Here is a 15,991-nt window from a genome sequence, read left to right on the forward strand (position 1 = left end):
CTTTTTTTTTTTTTTTTTTTTTTTAGACAGGGTCTTGCTATGTAGTCCAGGCTAGCCTTGAATTCACTGCCATCCTTCTGCCTCAGACTCCTGAATGCTGGGATTACAGACATGTGCCACCATAGCTCTCCCTTCCTTATTCAGAGCTAGAACAAAGGGCTATAAGTGATCCCCAATACTAATTCTCTTTTACTATTTGAGTCAGCTAAACATGCTGAGAATTGCAAATTCAAGCCCAGTTTGGGCAACTTACTGAGACTCTAGCTATCTAAAGAAAAAAAAGTTAAAAAGGGTTGGGGATGTATCTCAGTGGTAGAGCACCCCTGGGTTCAATACCTGGTGAAAAAAAAATCAGCAGGATATTGCTAGTAAAGTTTTTTTTTTCCTTTAATTTCTCATGTGGTCAGAGTCAATGGGATCTCAGACCAGGTAGGTATTCCCTGGAAGTGTCTGATGACAGGCTCTGGGGTGTCTCATGCACAGGTGTTTATGGGACCAGCTCTGTACCCCAGGCATAGCAGGTGTTTAGTCTGTTCATGCATTACAGAAGTAAACTCTGTGAGGTACCTAGAACAGGGCTGGGTGTGAAGTAGGCCCTTGCCATCTTCCTGGGTAAGGATGTGTCCTGGCAGCCATCATGGGCCAGCTGAGAGCTGTCTTTACTCAGTTCTGGGTTTGAAGACTGGGTAGGAACTTGTGAGGCTTCTGGGCTAGTTTTGGCTACTGCCCTCTTCAATTCAGGGGTTGGAGACTGGGACCTGCTTTCTCCATGGTCACAGAGACTTATCTTGATTTCTTGGTTGCAGCAGAATTTGGAGGAGAGCTAGCTACACAGCACTATTCCCTAGGAAAAGACTGTAGTAGAATTTGTAGTGACTAGAGCTTGGAACAAGATTTCTCAGCATTACAAGGTGACTTCTGACTCCTGATTAGAGCTTTCTAACTTTAACTGCTCTCCAGAGTTGGGAAATTGGGATGTTGCATAGCTAAAATTACGCCCATTGAGGTCTCAATGTAGGTATCTGCAAGCCTGGACCTGGGAGGGCAGCAGGAGCCTCAATGTTTTGGGCTGGATCAGAGTGCCTGTCCACCCTTGGGAGCCATGGAACTCCCAGAAGACAAGGCTGTTACCAGAAGGCTGGCTCTGGGGCTAAGACTCCCAAGAAGGCTGTTGAGAGGTAGTTAAACATATATGTGACTAGGGCCAGGGATTTAGCTCAGTGGTTCTGCCGCCTGCGTCACAAGCACAAGGACCTGAGTTCAATTCCCACTTCCAAAAAAAAAAAGTATGTGACTGGCCAAATGTCCCATTACAGAGCTGAGCCTACCAGGGGATTCCAGGGTGATATCTGGTTGGCCTGAAGGTGCTCTTGAAGGATTCCTAGTCACCACAGACTGGAAAGGCCAGGCCCTTAACACACAGGTTCTGCGCGTTCTTGGTGTAGGGGTATACTGTGAGTTCCCAGAAAAATGCCTGCATCCTGGGGACAGTTCTTATGGTACCCCCCAAAAAAGGGCCCAGAGATTGAGGCCCTTATTTTTTCTGGTGTCCTAGGTGAGGGTCATTTGGAAAGCTGAGGACATAATAAGAACCTTCAAGCCATTGCTGACCTGGAACTCTCCTCTGGGCAGTAACTCAGCCTGTTTACCTGCCTGTTTTCTTTTTCTTCCTTTAGCCCCTTTAGTCCCCAGCACAAGACCCCACTTGTCCTGGCTCACCCAGGAATCTTCTACTGATGAGCTGCTACTCAAGTCTGCTATAGCATTCTTTCTTGTACTGAGTTCTAGCTAGTAAAGCCAGCTCTTTTACTGAATTGTAAAACTCAACCTTTGTTTCATTTCCCCTGGGAATTTGAAACTTACTGGTTGAAACAGCCCTTTGTAAAAGACGGATGGTATTGATATGACTGCCTAATACACCAAAAGAAGTGTTAGCAGGGTCATTTCCTATAAACCTTGCCTAATTACAAATTATTTTTCATCATTTAATTAAAACAGGCAATAAAAGGTCCGGGGATCTAGCTCAATGGTGCCATGCCTGCCTGGCAAGTGCAGTCCTGAGTTCCACCTAAATAAATAAATAAAATGAAAGTGAAAAACAGGCAGTAAGTCTTTTGCTTCATTCACCTGGCAAGTGGGAATTGCAACTATACTAGGTTCTGGGAACCCTGCCCTTGTGGATTTCTTAGTGGAGGGGTTGGACAGTACTGAGTCCCAGTGCATAGGGATAGGGAACTTATGGAGATCACACCAGAGCCAGATGTGAAAGCTTTCGCTGTCCCTAAGGGTGCTATGGGCATGGACAAGCACTGGCTTGTCCTCAGGAGGAGCATATATGCAAGGGATGACATGAAGGTGAACACCAAGAGACAGAGCCAGTGTGATGGGCAGGGGTCCACTGGTCAGGCACCAGATCATCCAATAGCCATTAGGAAGTTTAACCTCCCTGGGCTTCAGGAGGACTGGATACTTCTTTAAAACTAAATAAATAAACCTTATGAGTGTATGAACTTTTCCTCCTAGGGATAAGATCTAAGTTTTTTGTTGTTATTGTTGTTGTTTTTTTGAGACAGGATCTCACTGTGTAGTTCAGACTGCTCTGGAACTCACTTTGTAGCTCAGGCTGGTCTCAAACTCGCAGCAATCCTTCTGCCTCAGCCTCCCAAAGTGCTGGGATTACAGGTGTGTGCCACCACGCCTGGCCAAGATCTAAGATTTTTAATCACATTTATAAAGAGATCCATGCTTTAGGAAACTCAGAACATGCACAGAAGGAAAGCCAGAGGATGAAAATGGCTTTGTTTTAGATTTTGAAATGTTTTTCAGTTAAATATGATTAAGTAAAAGTACATCTTTGAAATAAACTATAAGAGCAAGAAACAGAACACTCTACCTTCAACAAAACTAGCACATCCCTATAACATGAAATACAATAAACAAAGAATGGTTTCTAATTACAGAAAATCAGTGCAGGATGAGAAAGGATGATTGGAAGGGAAACCTGAGCCTGTAGAACTAGGGCAAATAGCTCAGAGTCCAGAATTCAAAACCAATAACTCACACCAAGTGATATTAGGATTTATAAGGGAGACGGAATTGCTCAAAGAATTGAGCAGGGTGTGGGGGGAAACCATGGGTTGCCAAAAACCAGCACAGTGTAAAGACAATGTAAATTCAAAATAGATGAAATAGTATCCCTGGAGAATAAAACAAGTGAAACACAAAAGTATTCAAAGACATAATAGAAGAAAACTTTCTCTGTTGAAATAAAAGAACATTTACCATAAGTCTTTAGTCTGAAAAGACACACTGAATTTCAGGAAAAATAGATATGGAATACTCAACAACAAACTATCTTGGTGAAGTTACTGAACTTCAAAAAGAGTTCTATTGCATCCTGAGGAAAAGAGTTAGTCTATGCATAAGGGGAAGAATCAGGCTGGCCAGGAGCTTTCCACAGGAATAATCAGTGATAGAAAACAGAGTGGCTACATTACAGTTCTCAGAGGAAGTAGGAATTCAGGATGTTATAACTAGTCAAGCTGTTCAAGTGGAAAGTTTACAAGGACATTTTCAAATGTACAAAGAATATGGTTCCTTAGGGAGAGAGGCAGGGAGGGAGGAAGAGAGGGAGAGAAAGAGAGGAGGGCAGAAGTGGGGAGAGGGAGAGAGGGAGAAGGAAAAGAAAAGAAAAGAAAGGAGAAAAGAATCTCATGAGTTCTTTTTAAATGAATGAATGAGCTACAGGTGGTGGCTCACGCCTGTAATTTCTGTAGTCTGGCTGAGAGGATGAGGCAGGAAGATCAAAAATTACCAGTCCAACCTGGGCAATTTAGGAAAACCCTGTCTCAAAAATAAAAAGGGGCTGCGGATGTAGATTAGTATGAAGGCCCTGGGTTCAATCCTTAGTACCACAACATACATACATACATACATACATACATAAAACAAATAAATAAACAAAAGCTTCTATAGTAAACTCCATGACTGGAAAGACTATGATTAAAGGACTAGTAAACCCACAACACTGTCTTCAGGCTAAGAGATTTGCAGCCACCTCTCTCTTGTCTTTAGGCAAGCTGTCATTTACACAATGCCTGTCACAGGCACAATATAAAAGATATTCAGGCCTATAATTACAGCTATTTGGAAGGCTTAGGCAGGAGTATCTAAAGTTTGAGGCCAGCTAAGGCAACTTAGTGAGACCCTGTTTCAAAATTTTGAGGGCAGGGGTAAAGGGAAAAAATGAGAATCAAGACTTGTCATGTAGAGGTACAAGATCCCAACAATGAATGTAACTGTACTGTATCCCTAAAATGTACCAATAACCTCAATTAAAGCTGAAAAAAAATTTAAAAAAAATCAAAATTTTAAATTTTAGAAGGGCATAGAGATGTAACTAAGCACTACAGTGCTTATCTCCCATGTGTGGAGGCCCTGAGTTCAATCCCCAACTTTTCCCTATCCCTTCAAAAGGCATTTGAAGCTGGGTGTGGTGGTATATATCTGTAATCCCAGCACTCAGGAGGCTGAGGAAGAGGATTGTTATGAGTTTGGAGCCAGTCTGGTTTACATAATAAGTTCAAGGCCAGCCTGAACTACATATAGCCAGACCTTGTATTCCCCCCCGAAAAGACATTTGGTCTTGTCACACTGAGCTCATGGTATTCAATACTTTAGCTGATTGATGCCCATGTACAGCTCTTGTGACTGTAGGAAAACCACAGGACAGAGACGTACAGAGGACTGAGGGAAGGTCAGAGATCAGTACTACAAGAATCACTGCTGTGTAGGCTCTTGTCTCTTTTTAGTGAGGGATGAATTTATACTGAGAGAGGCTTTGCCCATCTGTCTGAGCCCTTCCAAGAAGCTGGTTATGTCTTGATGTAGTTCTAACGGTTTGTTTTTGTTCTACCTACACATGATGTCTTGATGGCCTTTATGCTTAAGTGACAACAATCTTTCCTACAAATCCTTCCCAATCCCAGCCCTTCAGATAGTCACCGCAGATTAACTGAAGTTAGAGGAAGTTATTCTTATTTCCCATCCTTGTTGTGGCTTCTAGAGACTGGCTGGTCCTGAAGGAGGCCAAGGCTGAATCAGATTTTTCCACCTAAGAGTTTCTACCTGAGAGACCTGTTCCCCAGCTTACTCTAATTACAGTATGGTCTGGCTCCCACTTCCTATCCTGGCAGCCTCCTCTGGCCTGTATTTGATCAGAATAGCAGCTCTTGTTCCCTGCCAGGCCCTTTTGCCACATTCTTTCCTGTTGATCCACCTCCAGTCACCACAAACTCTTTCCCTCAGCAGTAGGAGACAATCAGAACTCACTGCCTTAAATGTGTTCTCACTGGCCCAAACAGAATGCCTGGGACCCCACTGAGGCTTCTCATTTGCTCACAGGAAGAGTCTTACTGGGCATGTCAGAATGGGAAAGATGAGTAGAGGTGGTGACATTTCATGGGAGATTGTTTGCTCAAGAGCTCACATGCAGCAGTACACATCTGCTGTGGGGACTGTTATCAGCCTTATGTGGTACTCTGTCCACACTTGCACCAAGGAGAAGCTAGCTCTCTGGGTTACTCTGCGGTCTTGGGTCTTAGAAACACCCTCAAAGTAGAGAGAGTCACAACTTCAAGGGGCTGAGAAATTAGGAAAGAAAGATTTTGGTCTGGTGTGGACCTCTGCTTGTAGAATAACCCCCACTCTGTCCAGAAATCCTGGATGTGCCACTTTCTGTCCTCAGCCAGCAGTTCACCTCCTGGCTCCAGGCAGTATCTCACAGCTCTGAGCCCACAGTGCCAGCTCCTCGTCCAATCACAGGCTCCTTGTGGTTGCTGTGACTAAGCATTGTTAAGACCCCAGCCACTGTGTTGTTGCAGCCAGCAGAACAGATTCTTTAAATCCTTAAGCAATCAGGAAGCCTTTAGTGAGGCCAGTTCCTGACAGCCTGGGACCTTCTTGTTACTGACCTAAGTACACCTTCCATGGGGAGGGCTAGTGGCAGGAGAGAATCAATAAAGATTCATTTAAAGATTGGGAATTGGGAGAGTAAGGAAGTTCCTCAGCAGTGGCCTCCAAACTAGGGCACGTGTGTCCAGGGGTGGAGAGAGAGGGAACAAGGTAGAAAATATGAAAACTGTTTATGTTGATTTTCTAGCTCATCCTTTGAAATTTCCGTTGGAGGAGGTGATTTGTTTGTTTATTTATTTTTGTTTTAAGACAAGGTCTCCCTATGTCATCCAGGCTGGCCTTGAATTCACTATGTAGCCCAGTCTAGCTTCAAACTTGCAGCAATCCTCTTGCCTCAGCCTCCAAATGCTGGGATTACAGGTGTGTACCACCTTGCTCGGCTGAAGGAAGTGTATATCAGTATGCTTAAAGTGTATAATTGATGAATATTCATATGTTGGGTATACAAACTTGTTTTGTTGACAGGGCAAATGATCAAGAAGGTAAAGGCTTCTGGTCTAAAGCCTGGGTGAGTAAGGAAAAGTTTTCTTGTGTGAAAATTGGGATTTTTTTCTAAGCCCAAACTTTCTGAATTTCGACATCCATTCCCAAGAGAGGAGAACTAAGACCCAGGATCTGGGCCCTGGTGACCACCATTCCATAGCCTCTGTTTCTCTTACCTGTATGCGCAGGGGTCACTGGGAAGGCCTCTAAGGAGTGGAGTCTCCCATGGCACCTGCCAACATTGCTGCCCACCACAGGAAAGTCATCCGTGAATTTATCAAACCTTGTTTGAAGCTGCAGGGCTATTCCAGCCACTTTTACTTAGAGAAACAGTGTTCTTTCATTCCCATTTTCCACACCCTTGAGAACAAAGATGGTTTATTCGTTCTCAGGCATCCAGTGGAGGCTGTGGGGCCACTAGAATACTGTTCCTACAGAGCCCAGCAGCTGCTCTTGTCACAGGCCCTCCCAGAGGCAGCTACCAGAGCAGTTCCTGCACTTGTCATCCCTCATGGTGGCTCTGCTTCATGGATGTGCCTGGTATCTGGAGCATCTTTTAGTCACTAAAGCTTATCAGCTTCATGCCCTTCCTGAGGGTTCCTGACAGAGGAGAGCCCAGCTTCTGACAGCACAATATGAGTTATTTTTCCCAGGAGTGGTCATAGTATGGTACAGGAGGTCACAGGGCATGAGGATTGGTGAAGGAGAGCCAGGCTGAATTGGCTCTGTCCTTGTCCTCCTTCCTAGCAGTCCTTCTGTGATCAGAGGGCTCCTTACTTGGAAAACAACATGGGGTCAGCATGGTTTCTGAGCGTGCTGAAAAGAAGGAAAGCTGGTAGAAATCGGAAATTTCTATGTCCTCTACCTTTCTTGGCCATCTTTAAAAAATTTTTATCTCAGGCTGGGGATTTAGCTTAGTGGTTCAACTGCCTGCCTTGAAAGAGCAAGGACCCGAGTTCAATTCTGGTACCAAAAACAAAAACAAAAACAAAAAAATATTTATCTCATCAGCATGGCCCATGCTTGCAATCTCAGCTACTCAGGAGGCTGAGGCAGAAGAATCATATGTTTCAGGCCAGGCTGGAAACTTGGTGAGATGTTGTCTCAAGACAAAAATTTAGGAAAAGGGAAGGGGATATACCTCAGTGGTAAAATGCTTATGTAGCATAAGCAAGGCCCTGGGTTTAATCCCTAGTGCTTCAAACAATATCTTTAGACAAGGTAATTTTTAATTTTTCCCTGTTCGATTTCCAGTTAGGATTAGTTTTGTTGTTGCTGGTTTTTGTTTTGTTGAGACAAGGTCTCACTATGTAGTTTAGGCTGGCCTTGAACTCACTATGTAGCCTCATGGTGATCCTCCTGCCTCAGCTTCCTGAATTCTGGGATTATAGGAGTATGTCACCATGCCCAGCTTCCAGTTAGTTCTTAACATCTGTCCTCTTCCTTCTCCCCTGCCTAATCTCCTGTGTCTTTTCTGCTATATAGCAGTGTCCCTCTCCCTGTCTTGCTTACCGTCCTCATCTGGCCCTCCCCAAGTTACAGGGCTCCTTGAGGCTGTGGGGAGGAGTGCTGGCCACAAAAGCCCTCCCTCCTGATGGTCCATGACTACCAGACTGGATCTTCCTGGGACAGGCCAGAGGACACCTCCTCTTTTTCTTGGCTCCCTCTCTTTCTTCACCCTAGCAGTTATATTTTGTAGAGCCTTTGTGTGTACCCCCTGAGAAGGGCCTCCTGAATTACCTCTTCTCTTCTCAAGCTGCTTCTGCCTCCCTGACTCTGTGGTGGGCTATGTTCAGCAGCACGGCAAGCTGCCCCAACCCAGTGGGTGTTGGTTGGGAGAGGGATGGGGCATTCATGGGGTATGGCCCTCATGGGTGTAGCCTTTTTCTCTTGCAGCTCCTCAGCCTCAGATATGTGGATTCGTCACGATTGAGGGCATTGTTGGACACTCCTCCTCAATGGTACCTCTGTGGGTCACTGTGTTTTGTCCTCCTTTGTCTGACTGCTTGGTCTCAGGTGTCTCCTTTACTCCCACAAATGTTGCTACTCCCTACAATCTTTCCTGGATCATTACTCCCTGGTAATCTCTATTCCTGAGAATTACCTGTGCACTGAACCCTTAACTCTCCCAGGTAAAAATGTCCACACTACCTGAACTAAAATAAATTTATAACCCCTCTCCCTGTGTCTCTTGCCCACCCCCACAAAACCCACACTTGTGGTTTTGTTATTACACTCTTCATCCCCTAATGGGCTTCTCTCCCACAACTCCCCACCTCAATTTACAGGAGCACTCCTCCTGTGACTCAAGCATAATGCCCGCTGTCCCTTCCCACTCTTACCCAGAGACTCTTCTGGGCTATTGTCTTAACTTTGTTGGATTCCTGTCTCCACCATCATCTTATAACAGAGCCCAAACACCTACGTGGAAACTTTAGAGGCTGTGCTTTCCTGGCCCTTCACATTGTAGCTTTGAGCTTCCTGATTAATTCATAAAACTCAACATACTGTTGTTGGGAGTTGATGTAGGTGCTGGGAATAACTGACTTCTGTTGCACAACCACCCAGGAGGCACTGATGCCTCTGACACCACCTATGTTCTTCCTTCTGCCTCAGGTACCCTTGCACCAGGGAGAGTAGCCACCCTTTCAGGCTTAGTGTAACGTCTCCTTGACCAGGCTGAGGTTGCTCCCCTCTCTGGGACATCAGCAGTATGCTTGAAATGATTTGTTTGGACATTTGTTTCTTCTCTAGACCGGAGGCTTCCAGAGGATTGGATCCCTCTGATTTAGTTTTTAAAATTTTATTTTAATTAAATATTGAATAGATTTTTTATAGTGAAAATATGTGTATGATGAAAGAATAACAACACAATGAAAACCTGAGAATATGAGTTCTTTTACAATTAATACCTTCACAGGGCCTGGAACTAGTCAAGAATCAGTAAGTATGAATGACCAAAAGCCTGGATGAATGAATGAATGAATGAATATATGATATTGGAGTCATTTTTTTCTGTGAGTCTTTTAGTAGCTGAGCAAGCTTCAAGTGGTCATAACTAATGATATCACTGCCCTAACTCAGCTCCACTGTGAGTTCACTGTACTGTTCACATTTTTGTGTTCATGCAGATGTACTTACTGAGAATTCAATCAATGTTAAGCATGGTTCTGGGTCCTGGGTATGCAGCGCGGAGCAAACCAGACACCTCTTCCTGTGGAGCACCCATTAAACAGCTCTTTGAAAAAAGAAATGGAAGGGCCCAAATTGCAGTGCTTCCCACCCCTCTGCACCTAAACTGTGCTCCCCTAGAAAGGTAGTTCAGAATAAGTATGTGAACTGGGGTCTGTATATCACTTGCACGTCATGGTGGCTTTGCAAATTAAACTTATACATGTGGCAGCTTCCTTGTATTTAAAGTGAGCAAAATGGATCCTACACCATGAATTTGCTTTTGGGCTTAAAGAAGTTAGTATGTGACAGGCAGGTCATGGTGAGGGCTCAGCCAACATCACTACTATTACTGTTAGCAGAGCATTCTAGATGGTGGGTCTGGGATGTGGCCAGAAGCCCTTTAGAACGCCAATATTCTCTCTGCAGCTCTCTCCTGCAGGAAGTCAGGCCAAAAGAATGCCTTTCCAGGCTCTTGCCATACTTTCTTAGCCCTAAAACATTTTGGGCCACACTTTTCTCTTCTTACCCATGATGTGCTTACAATCCATTCATTCAGGAAATCCAAATTGAGCATCCAATTTGGATCTGGTTAAAATGTCTCCAAAAATACTACATTGTAATATACATTTAATTTAAAATTTATTATAGCCAGGCAAGAGAATATCAAGTTAAAACCCAGCCTAAGCAATTTAATGAGACCTTCTCTCAAAATAAAAAGAACTGGGGATATAGTTCAGCATTCCCTGGATTCAATCCCTAGTACTGAAAGAAAAAAAAGAAAAGTAATTGTGCACCTGGAAAATTGCTTGTCATTTATCAGGCAACACAAATATAGTAGAAGTTGCTAAATTTCCCAGAATACCTTGCATAGCATAGAGAGGGGGCCACAGCTCAGTCACATGTTATAAAGGGCTATGAATAGCTTCTAAGTAGCTTTCTTTTTAGTTTAGTTTTTTGTTTTGTTTTGGTTTGGTTCTGGGGATCAAACTCAGGACCTTGAGCTTGTGAGGCAGGCATGGGCACTACTGAGCTAAATCTCCAGCTTTTTATTTTGGTTTTTTTAGATAGGGTCTCACCATGTAGTTTGCTATGAACTCAAACTCATAACGATCCCCCACCTCAGCCTCCCAAGTGCTGGGATTAAAGATGTGCACCATCAAGTCTGGCCTGAGTAGCTTTCAAGAACTTTCTTTCTTTCTTTTTTTTTTTTTTTTTTTTTTTTTGTGTTTTTTTATCTTCAAATTTGTGATCCTCCTGCCCCAGCCTCCTATGTATCTGGGATTACAACTGTGAGCTAGTAGGCCCAGGAGAAGCTACTGTCTATTGATTATTTCTGGTACTATATGTTAGATTCTGTATTGAATGTTTAATAGTAATTGTCTCATTTGATCTTTGAAACAGCACTGTGACATAAATGTTACACTTTTTTTTTATTTTTCTGCTGAGGGCATAGGTTGGAGAAAAGAGCTCCCATATTCAAATACAGTTAGTGGAAATTAGCCTTTTGTGAGGAGGTGGAACAGTAGTGGGGATTTAATTCAGGGCCTTCACACAGCCTATCTTCAGTACCCCCCCTTTTTTTTTAATTCTGAGACAGGGTCTCACTAAATTTCCCAGTCTGGGTTTGAACTTGAGATCCTCTTGCCTCACCTTCCAGAGTTCTGGGATTGCAAGAATGTGTCTCTGCACCCAGCAAGTTAGGTATTGGAGACACGTAATGGCAGGTTGCTTCTGTTGTTGACAGCCGACCCACAGAAACCTTGTCTTCAGCCTGATGGTTTGTGTCAGCAGTCATTTAGGATCATTACCTAAATGTTCTATTTCACTGGTTTGTAAAGTGGTATATTCTCTCTCTCTCTCTTTTTTTTTTTTTTTTTTTTTTTTTTTTTTTTTTTGGGTGGTACTGGGGATCAAACTCAGGTCCTTGCGCTTGTGAGGCAGGCAGCGGAACCACTGAGCTAAATCCCCGGCCCTCAAGAACTTTCTTTAGGGAGGCTAAGGCAGGAGGATTGCTGCAAATTTGAGGCCAGCCTGGGCTACATGTTGAGTTCAAGACCAGCCTGAACTGCATGGAAAGACCCTGTCTTAAAAAACAAAAACCAGAAAAAAAAAAAAAAAGATTTCCCCAAATCACCAAGATATACCGCTTTATCAATGGATGGGACAGGAAAATAAAATTTTCACAAAAAACAAAAACGAGAAAGAAAAAAAAGTTTCTTTTAAATTCTATACAAATAATTTAGATGAAAATGAAAATATTTCATATGGGAAATATTTTTTAGAATACCTAGCAATTGGTCTGTTGGAAGGTTCTAGAGGGCCAGAAATGCTGTTGCTGCCCAGAGGGGTAGATGGCTAGGTATGTTGTTGGTGGTTGAGGTATATGTGCTAGGATATTTAATAGTTTTTCTTTTTTTAGAATTTTTTTTTCAATACTCGGGGTTGAGCTCAGGACTTTTGCACTGAGCTGCATCTCCAGTGCATTTTTTATATTCTTTTAGGGTCTCGCTAAGGTCTTGCTAAGTTGCCTGGGCTGGACTCTATCTCTTTTTTTTTTGGATTGAACTGGGGACTGGACTCTTATCTTGTGTCCTCCTGCCTCGCTCTCCCCTGGTGCTGGGATTACAGATAAGCACCACCATGCCTGGCTTCTAGAAGAGTCTTTATTAGACTAAGGGTGTACTTTTCCATTCAGAGTTGCCCACATAGAAGGACTACAAGTGCCTTGTGGTGGGCCTCCCTGTGCAGGCTTCAACCACCCTCTGAAATAGCTTGTCATAGGATGTCTTGCCAATTGGTTTCAAGCAGCTAGCCTTCAGATGGGAGAAGCCAACTATTCCTCTCTGCCAGTCACACTCCACAGGGACAGGTGACTAAGACAGAAGTGTCCAGGGAAGGCACTGGATGGCAGGCATTTCTGGGCTGTGCTGTGTCTCTCAGCAAGTGTGTGCAGTGTCTCTTAGTGAGCATGCTCTGTTCCTTGGCTACCAGCACACACCCAGATGAAAACAGACCAGACCAAGTGTGGGTGCACATGTGTGAAACAATATCAAGCATTGTCTTTGACTTTTTGTGCTCAGCCTCTTTCAAATTGAAAAAGAGCAAAATTGGCAGAAGTGGAGTTAAGTTGGGTCAAAGAAGAAGGAATATAGGGAACTGAATTTCAGCTTAAAGGGTTCTCTTCTACTTTATGGAATTACCCGACTCTGCTGGAAATGGTATGAAGGCAAAGTGGGCCTTTTTCATTGGTTTCTCAAGGGCTAGGCCTTCAACCACACTCAGCCTTACACTAGTGGAAAAATAGCACTTCATTCCTTCTTGCTAGACTTGAGTTGGCATCTGGCTTACTGGAGGGCCTCAGAAGGAAAGTGCCTTTGTAAATAGGCAGACCAGAGTATTGGCATCATCTTGGAGCCTCTTAAAAATACAGACCCCAAGGGCCGGGGATTTAGTTCAGTGGTTCCAGGGCCTGCCTCCCTGCCTCGCAAGTGCAAGGACCCAAGTTTGATCCCTGGTACAAAACAAAAACAAAAACAGACTCCACGCCAGACCTAAGGAATCTGAATCTGTTCTTTTTGGAGAGTAAATGGCCCATCCAGGATCCTGCCATGTGGCCTGGTGTGGAGAGTTGAAGTAGAAGATTGCATCGGAACTTAGCACAGGGTACAGCAAGTGGTGGCTATGAGAATGCTACTGGGCAGAAGAAGGAGGGTGGTGAAGGGCCTGCAGAGTCACCCAGCTTGCTAGAGATCTTGCAGGCTGCTTCTCTAAGATATGTCTCTAACACATTCATTTTCAATGTCATTTCAGCATTTCCCGGAGACTGGACCCCAAGGAGCCCCTGGGTAGCCAGAGAACAGCCTCCCCAACCCCAAAGCAAGCTTCTGCTACTGCTCCCGCCCGTGAGAGCCCCAGAGAAACCAGGGCACAGGGGCCAGCAGGTCAGGAGGCTGATGGTCCCCACAGGACGCTGCAAGTAGACAGCAGGACACAGAGATCAGGGCGGTCTCCCTCTGTGTCACCAGACAGAGGCAGCACCCCCACATCACCCTACTCCGTCCCCCAGATTGCCCCTCTTCCCAGCAGTACCTTGTGTCCCATATGCAAGACCTCGGACCTCACGTCAACTCCCAGCCAGCCAAACTTCAACACCTGTACCCAGTGTCACAACAAGGTCTGCAACCAGTGTGGGTTCAATCCCAACCCTCATCTCACCCAGGTAACCACGTTCTGTGCCATTTCCCCACCTACTTACTGCCTCATTACCATTCCTCCCTAGTCCCTTCCCCCCTTTACCAACCCTTTTCCTGGTCATTTCTCTCAGCCTTCAGCATCTGTGTCTTCCTGATTTGGAGTGGGGGTGGGGAGTTTCTGGCTCCAAGATGTGGAGGACAAGGCTTGGCCCCAGATTTCCTGAGGGATTCCTCAGCACCAACAGCTTGGAAAGAGCCCCATTGTAGGACATACTTTTTTACCTGTCCAAATTTGGCCTGGAAGAACTGTCTTATAGAGGCCAGTGACAGTCTTATGGACAATTTTTCCCAGTGGCTACTCAATTGGAGATGGTGTGAGCAGCTGGAGTCCAAAAGAAGGCAGGTTTCTCTGGCCCTAGGTCTGCCTCTCTCCTTGACAGCTAGGAAACTCCACTTATGGGCTCCTGTTCTAGTTAGCTGAGGGCCTGGGGTGGTGGACCAAGCTACCTATCCCCAAAGAGATGAGCTTGGTGAAAGTGGAGACCCAGGATGGCAGTCAAGCATTCACAAGAGCTATTGTAGAACCATTTCTATGAGTTTGGCCTCTTTTTTTGATCCAGAGGATTCCAGGTCCCCAGTGCCATCCTGGTTTTGTTCAGATGCTTTGCATTGCTGCAGGATGCTTCACTAAGAGCCTCTCTGGCACTCTGACTGGGTGTTCCTGTGTATTGGTTTAGCCAGGGTCATTCCTTTGAAATTAACTACCTAGGTTTGTTGGCCTCCTCTTGCTCCTCTGGGTTAACTCACAGAAGTCTGGTTCTTCATCCAAGGCTCTGCCCTTGGATATGGTGGAGAGTGGCTGGGCCTCAGCATGCCTGGCGTGGGCCTCAGTGTGCCTGGGATTACCAGCAGCTGGAGCTGTTTGGACTGTGTGGGAGGGGGCTGAGTGAGAATAACTGTTCACAGGTCAGGGTCTATATATGCCATGAGGTGCTGTGGGTGTGGGACGTGTGGTTTGCGAGAGGTAAGTGTGAGATTCCAAGGAAGGAGCTGTCAATATGGGGCGATGACTCAGAACATTTGGAGTCACTCCTGGAGTGTGGAGGCTTCCTGAGGAGGCGTGCATGCTCGTGATTGTTGCATCTGTGATTAGAAACAGGCCCGTCCCTACACTGATCAGTTAGGTAAGTGTCTGCTGCTCAGTATTGAGCACGGTGTGATCAAGGCCAGGGAAGGGTGCCTGTGTGTTTCCACCAGTGAGAAGCCAGAAGCACCTGGTCTTATAGGAACAGGAAGTTTAGCAGATGCCTGTGACCCTGTGAGGAGCCCTCCTTGTGCTGGTTTTGCACCTCTGGGTCCCAGACTCCTTGAGATGTTCACCTGTGCTTCAGTCTCTAGTAGGATGGGTGAACTGCATAGAGTATCACCAGTCTCTCCCGGTGGGCACCCAGCCCTCACAATGCCACATCCTCTGCCTTCAGGCTCCCCCAAGTCCAGACCTTTCAACAAGGCAAGGAGACAGCCTTTGGCTGTGCCTGGAAAAAAAAAGCAGAGTAGGAATACCTCAGGGACACTCAATCCATCTGCTCCATGGGTTAGGGAGGAAGCTGAGGCTCAGGGCCTGGAGGAAAGTGGGCCTCAAACTTACCGCACATTCAGTTTTTGGTGAAGAGCAGACCTTTTGGCCAACTACTTCAAGCAAATGTTAGACTAGACAAATGAAATGGCTCTTTTAAAAATATTTATTTATTTTTGAGACAGAGTCCTACTATGCAATTCAGGCTGGCTTTGAACTCACATTGATCATCCTCCTGCAGTGGAGTGATCAGCCTCCTGAGCACTGGGATTACAGGGATCACCTGACCTATGAAATTGTTCTTGTGAGATTTCTCAGGGCTTTTTGCATCTTCAGGGATGTCAGAAGCTCTAAGACAGGGCTGTAGTTGGCAGCCTTTCCCAGACTTGCTTTCACAGCATGATACGGCTACTGTTTCACAGCATCCAGTTTGGGAAATGCTGACTTAGACTGTTTTATAGGTAGATGCCCTATTCTTCCAGGGTCTCCAGAGTTGGCTTTCAGTCTGATTCTTGTCAAGGAAACCTAACCTTTGACAGTTTCCTGAGGAGTAGCAGAACTTTTTTTTTTTTTTTTTTTTTTTTTTTTGTGA

At 45.0% G+C, this 15,991-nt stretch overlaps 1 protein-coding gene across 1 annotated transcript in view; it reads left to right on the forward strand.

Moving 5' to 3' along the window:
• Bsn (bassoon presynaptic cytomatrix protein) overlaps positions 1-15,991 on the forward strand; it is a gene marked incomplete at its 5' end in the record, with an annotated part of 89,189 nt that overhangs the window by 32,874 nt on the left and 40,324 nt on the right. Inside the window, one exon of the mRNA XM_010615655.1 lies at positions 13,441-13,849. Within this exon, the coding sequence (XP_010613957.1) occupies positions 13,441-13,849 (409 nt within the window). The remainder of the gene's footprint in view (positions 1-13,440; positions 13,850-15,991) is intronic.

Source organism: Fukomys damarensis, unplaced genomic scaffold, assembly GCF_012274545.1.
Source record: "Fukomys damarensis isolate Sample0158 unplaced genomic scaffold, DMR_v1.0_HiC HiC_scaffold_37, whole genome shotgun sequence".
NCBI lineage: Eukaryota > Metazoa > Chordata > Mammalia > Rodentia > Bathyergidae > Fukomys > Fukomys damarensis.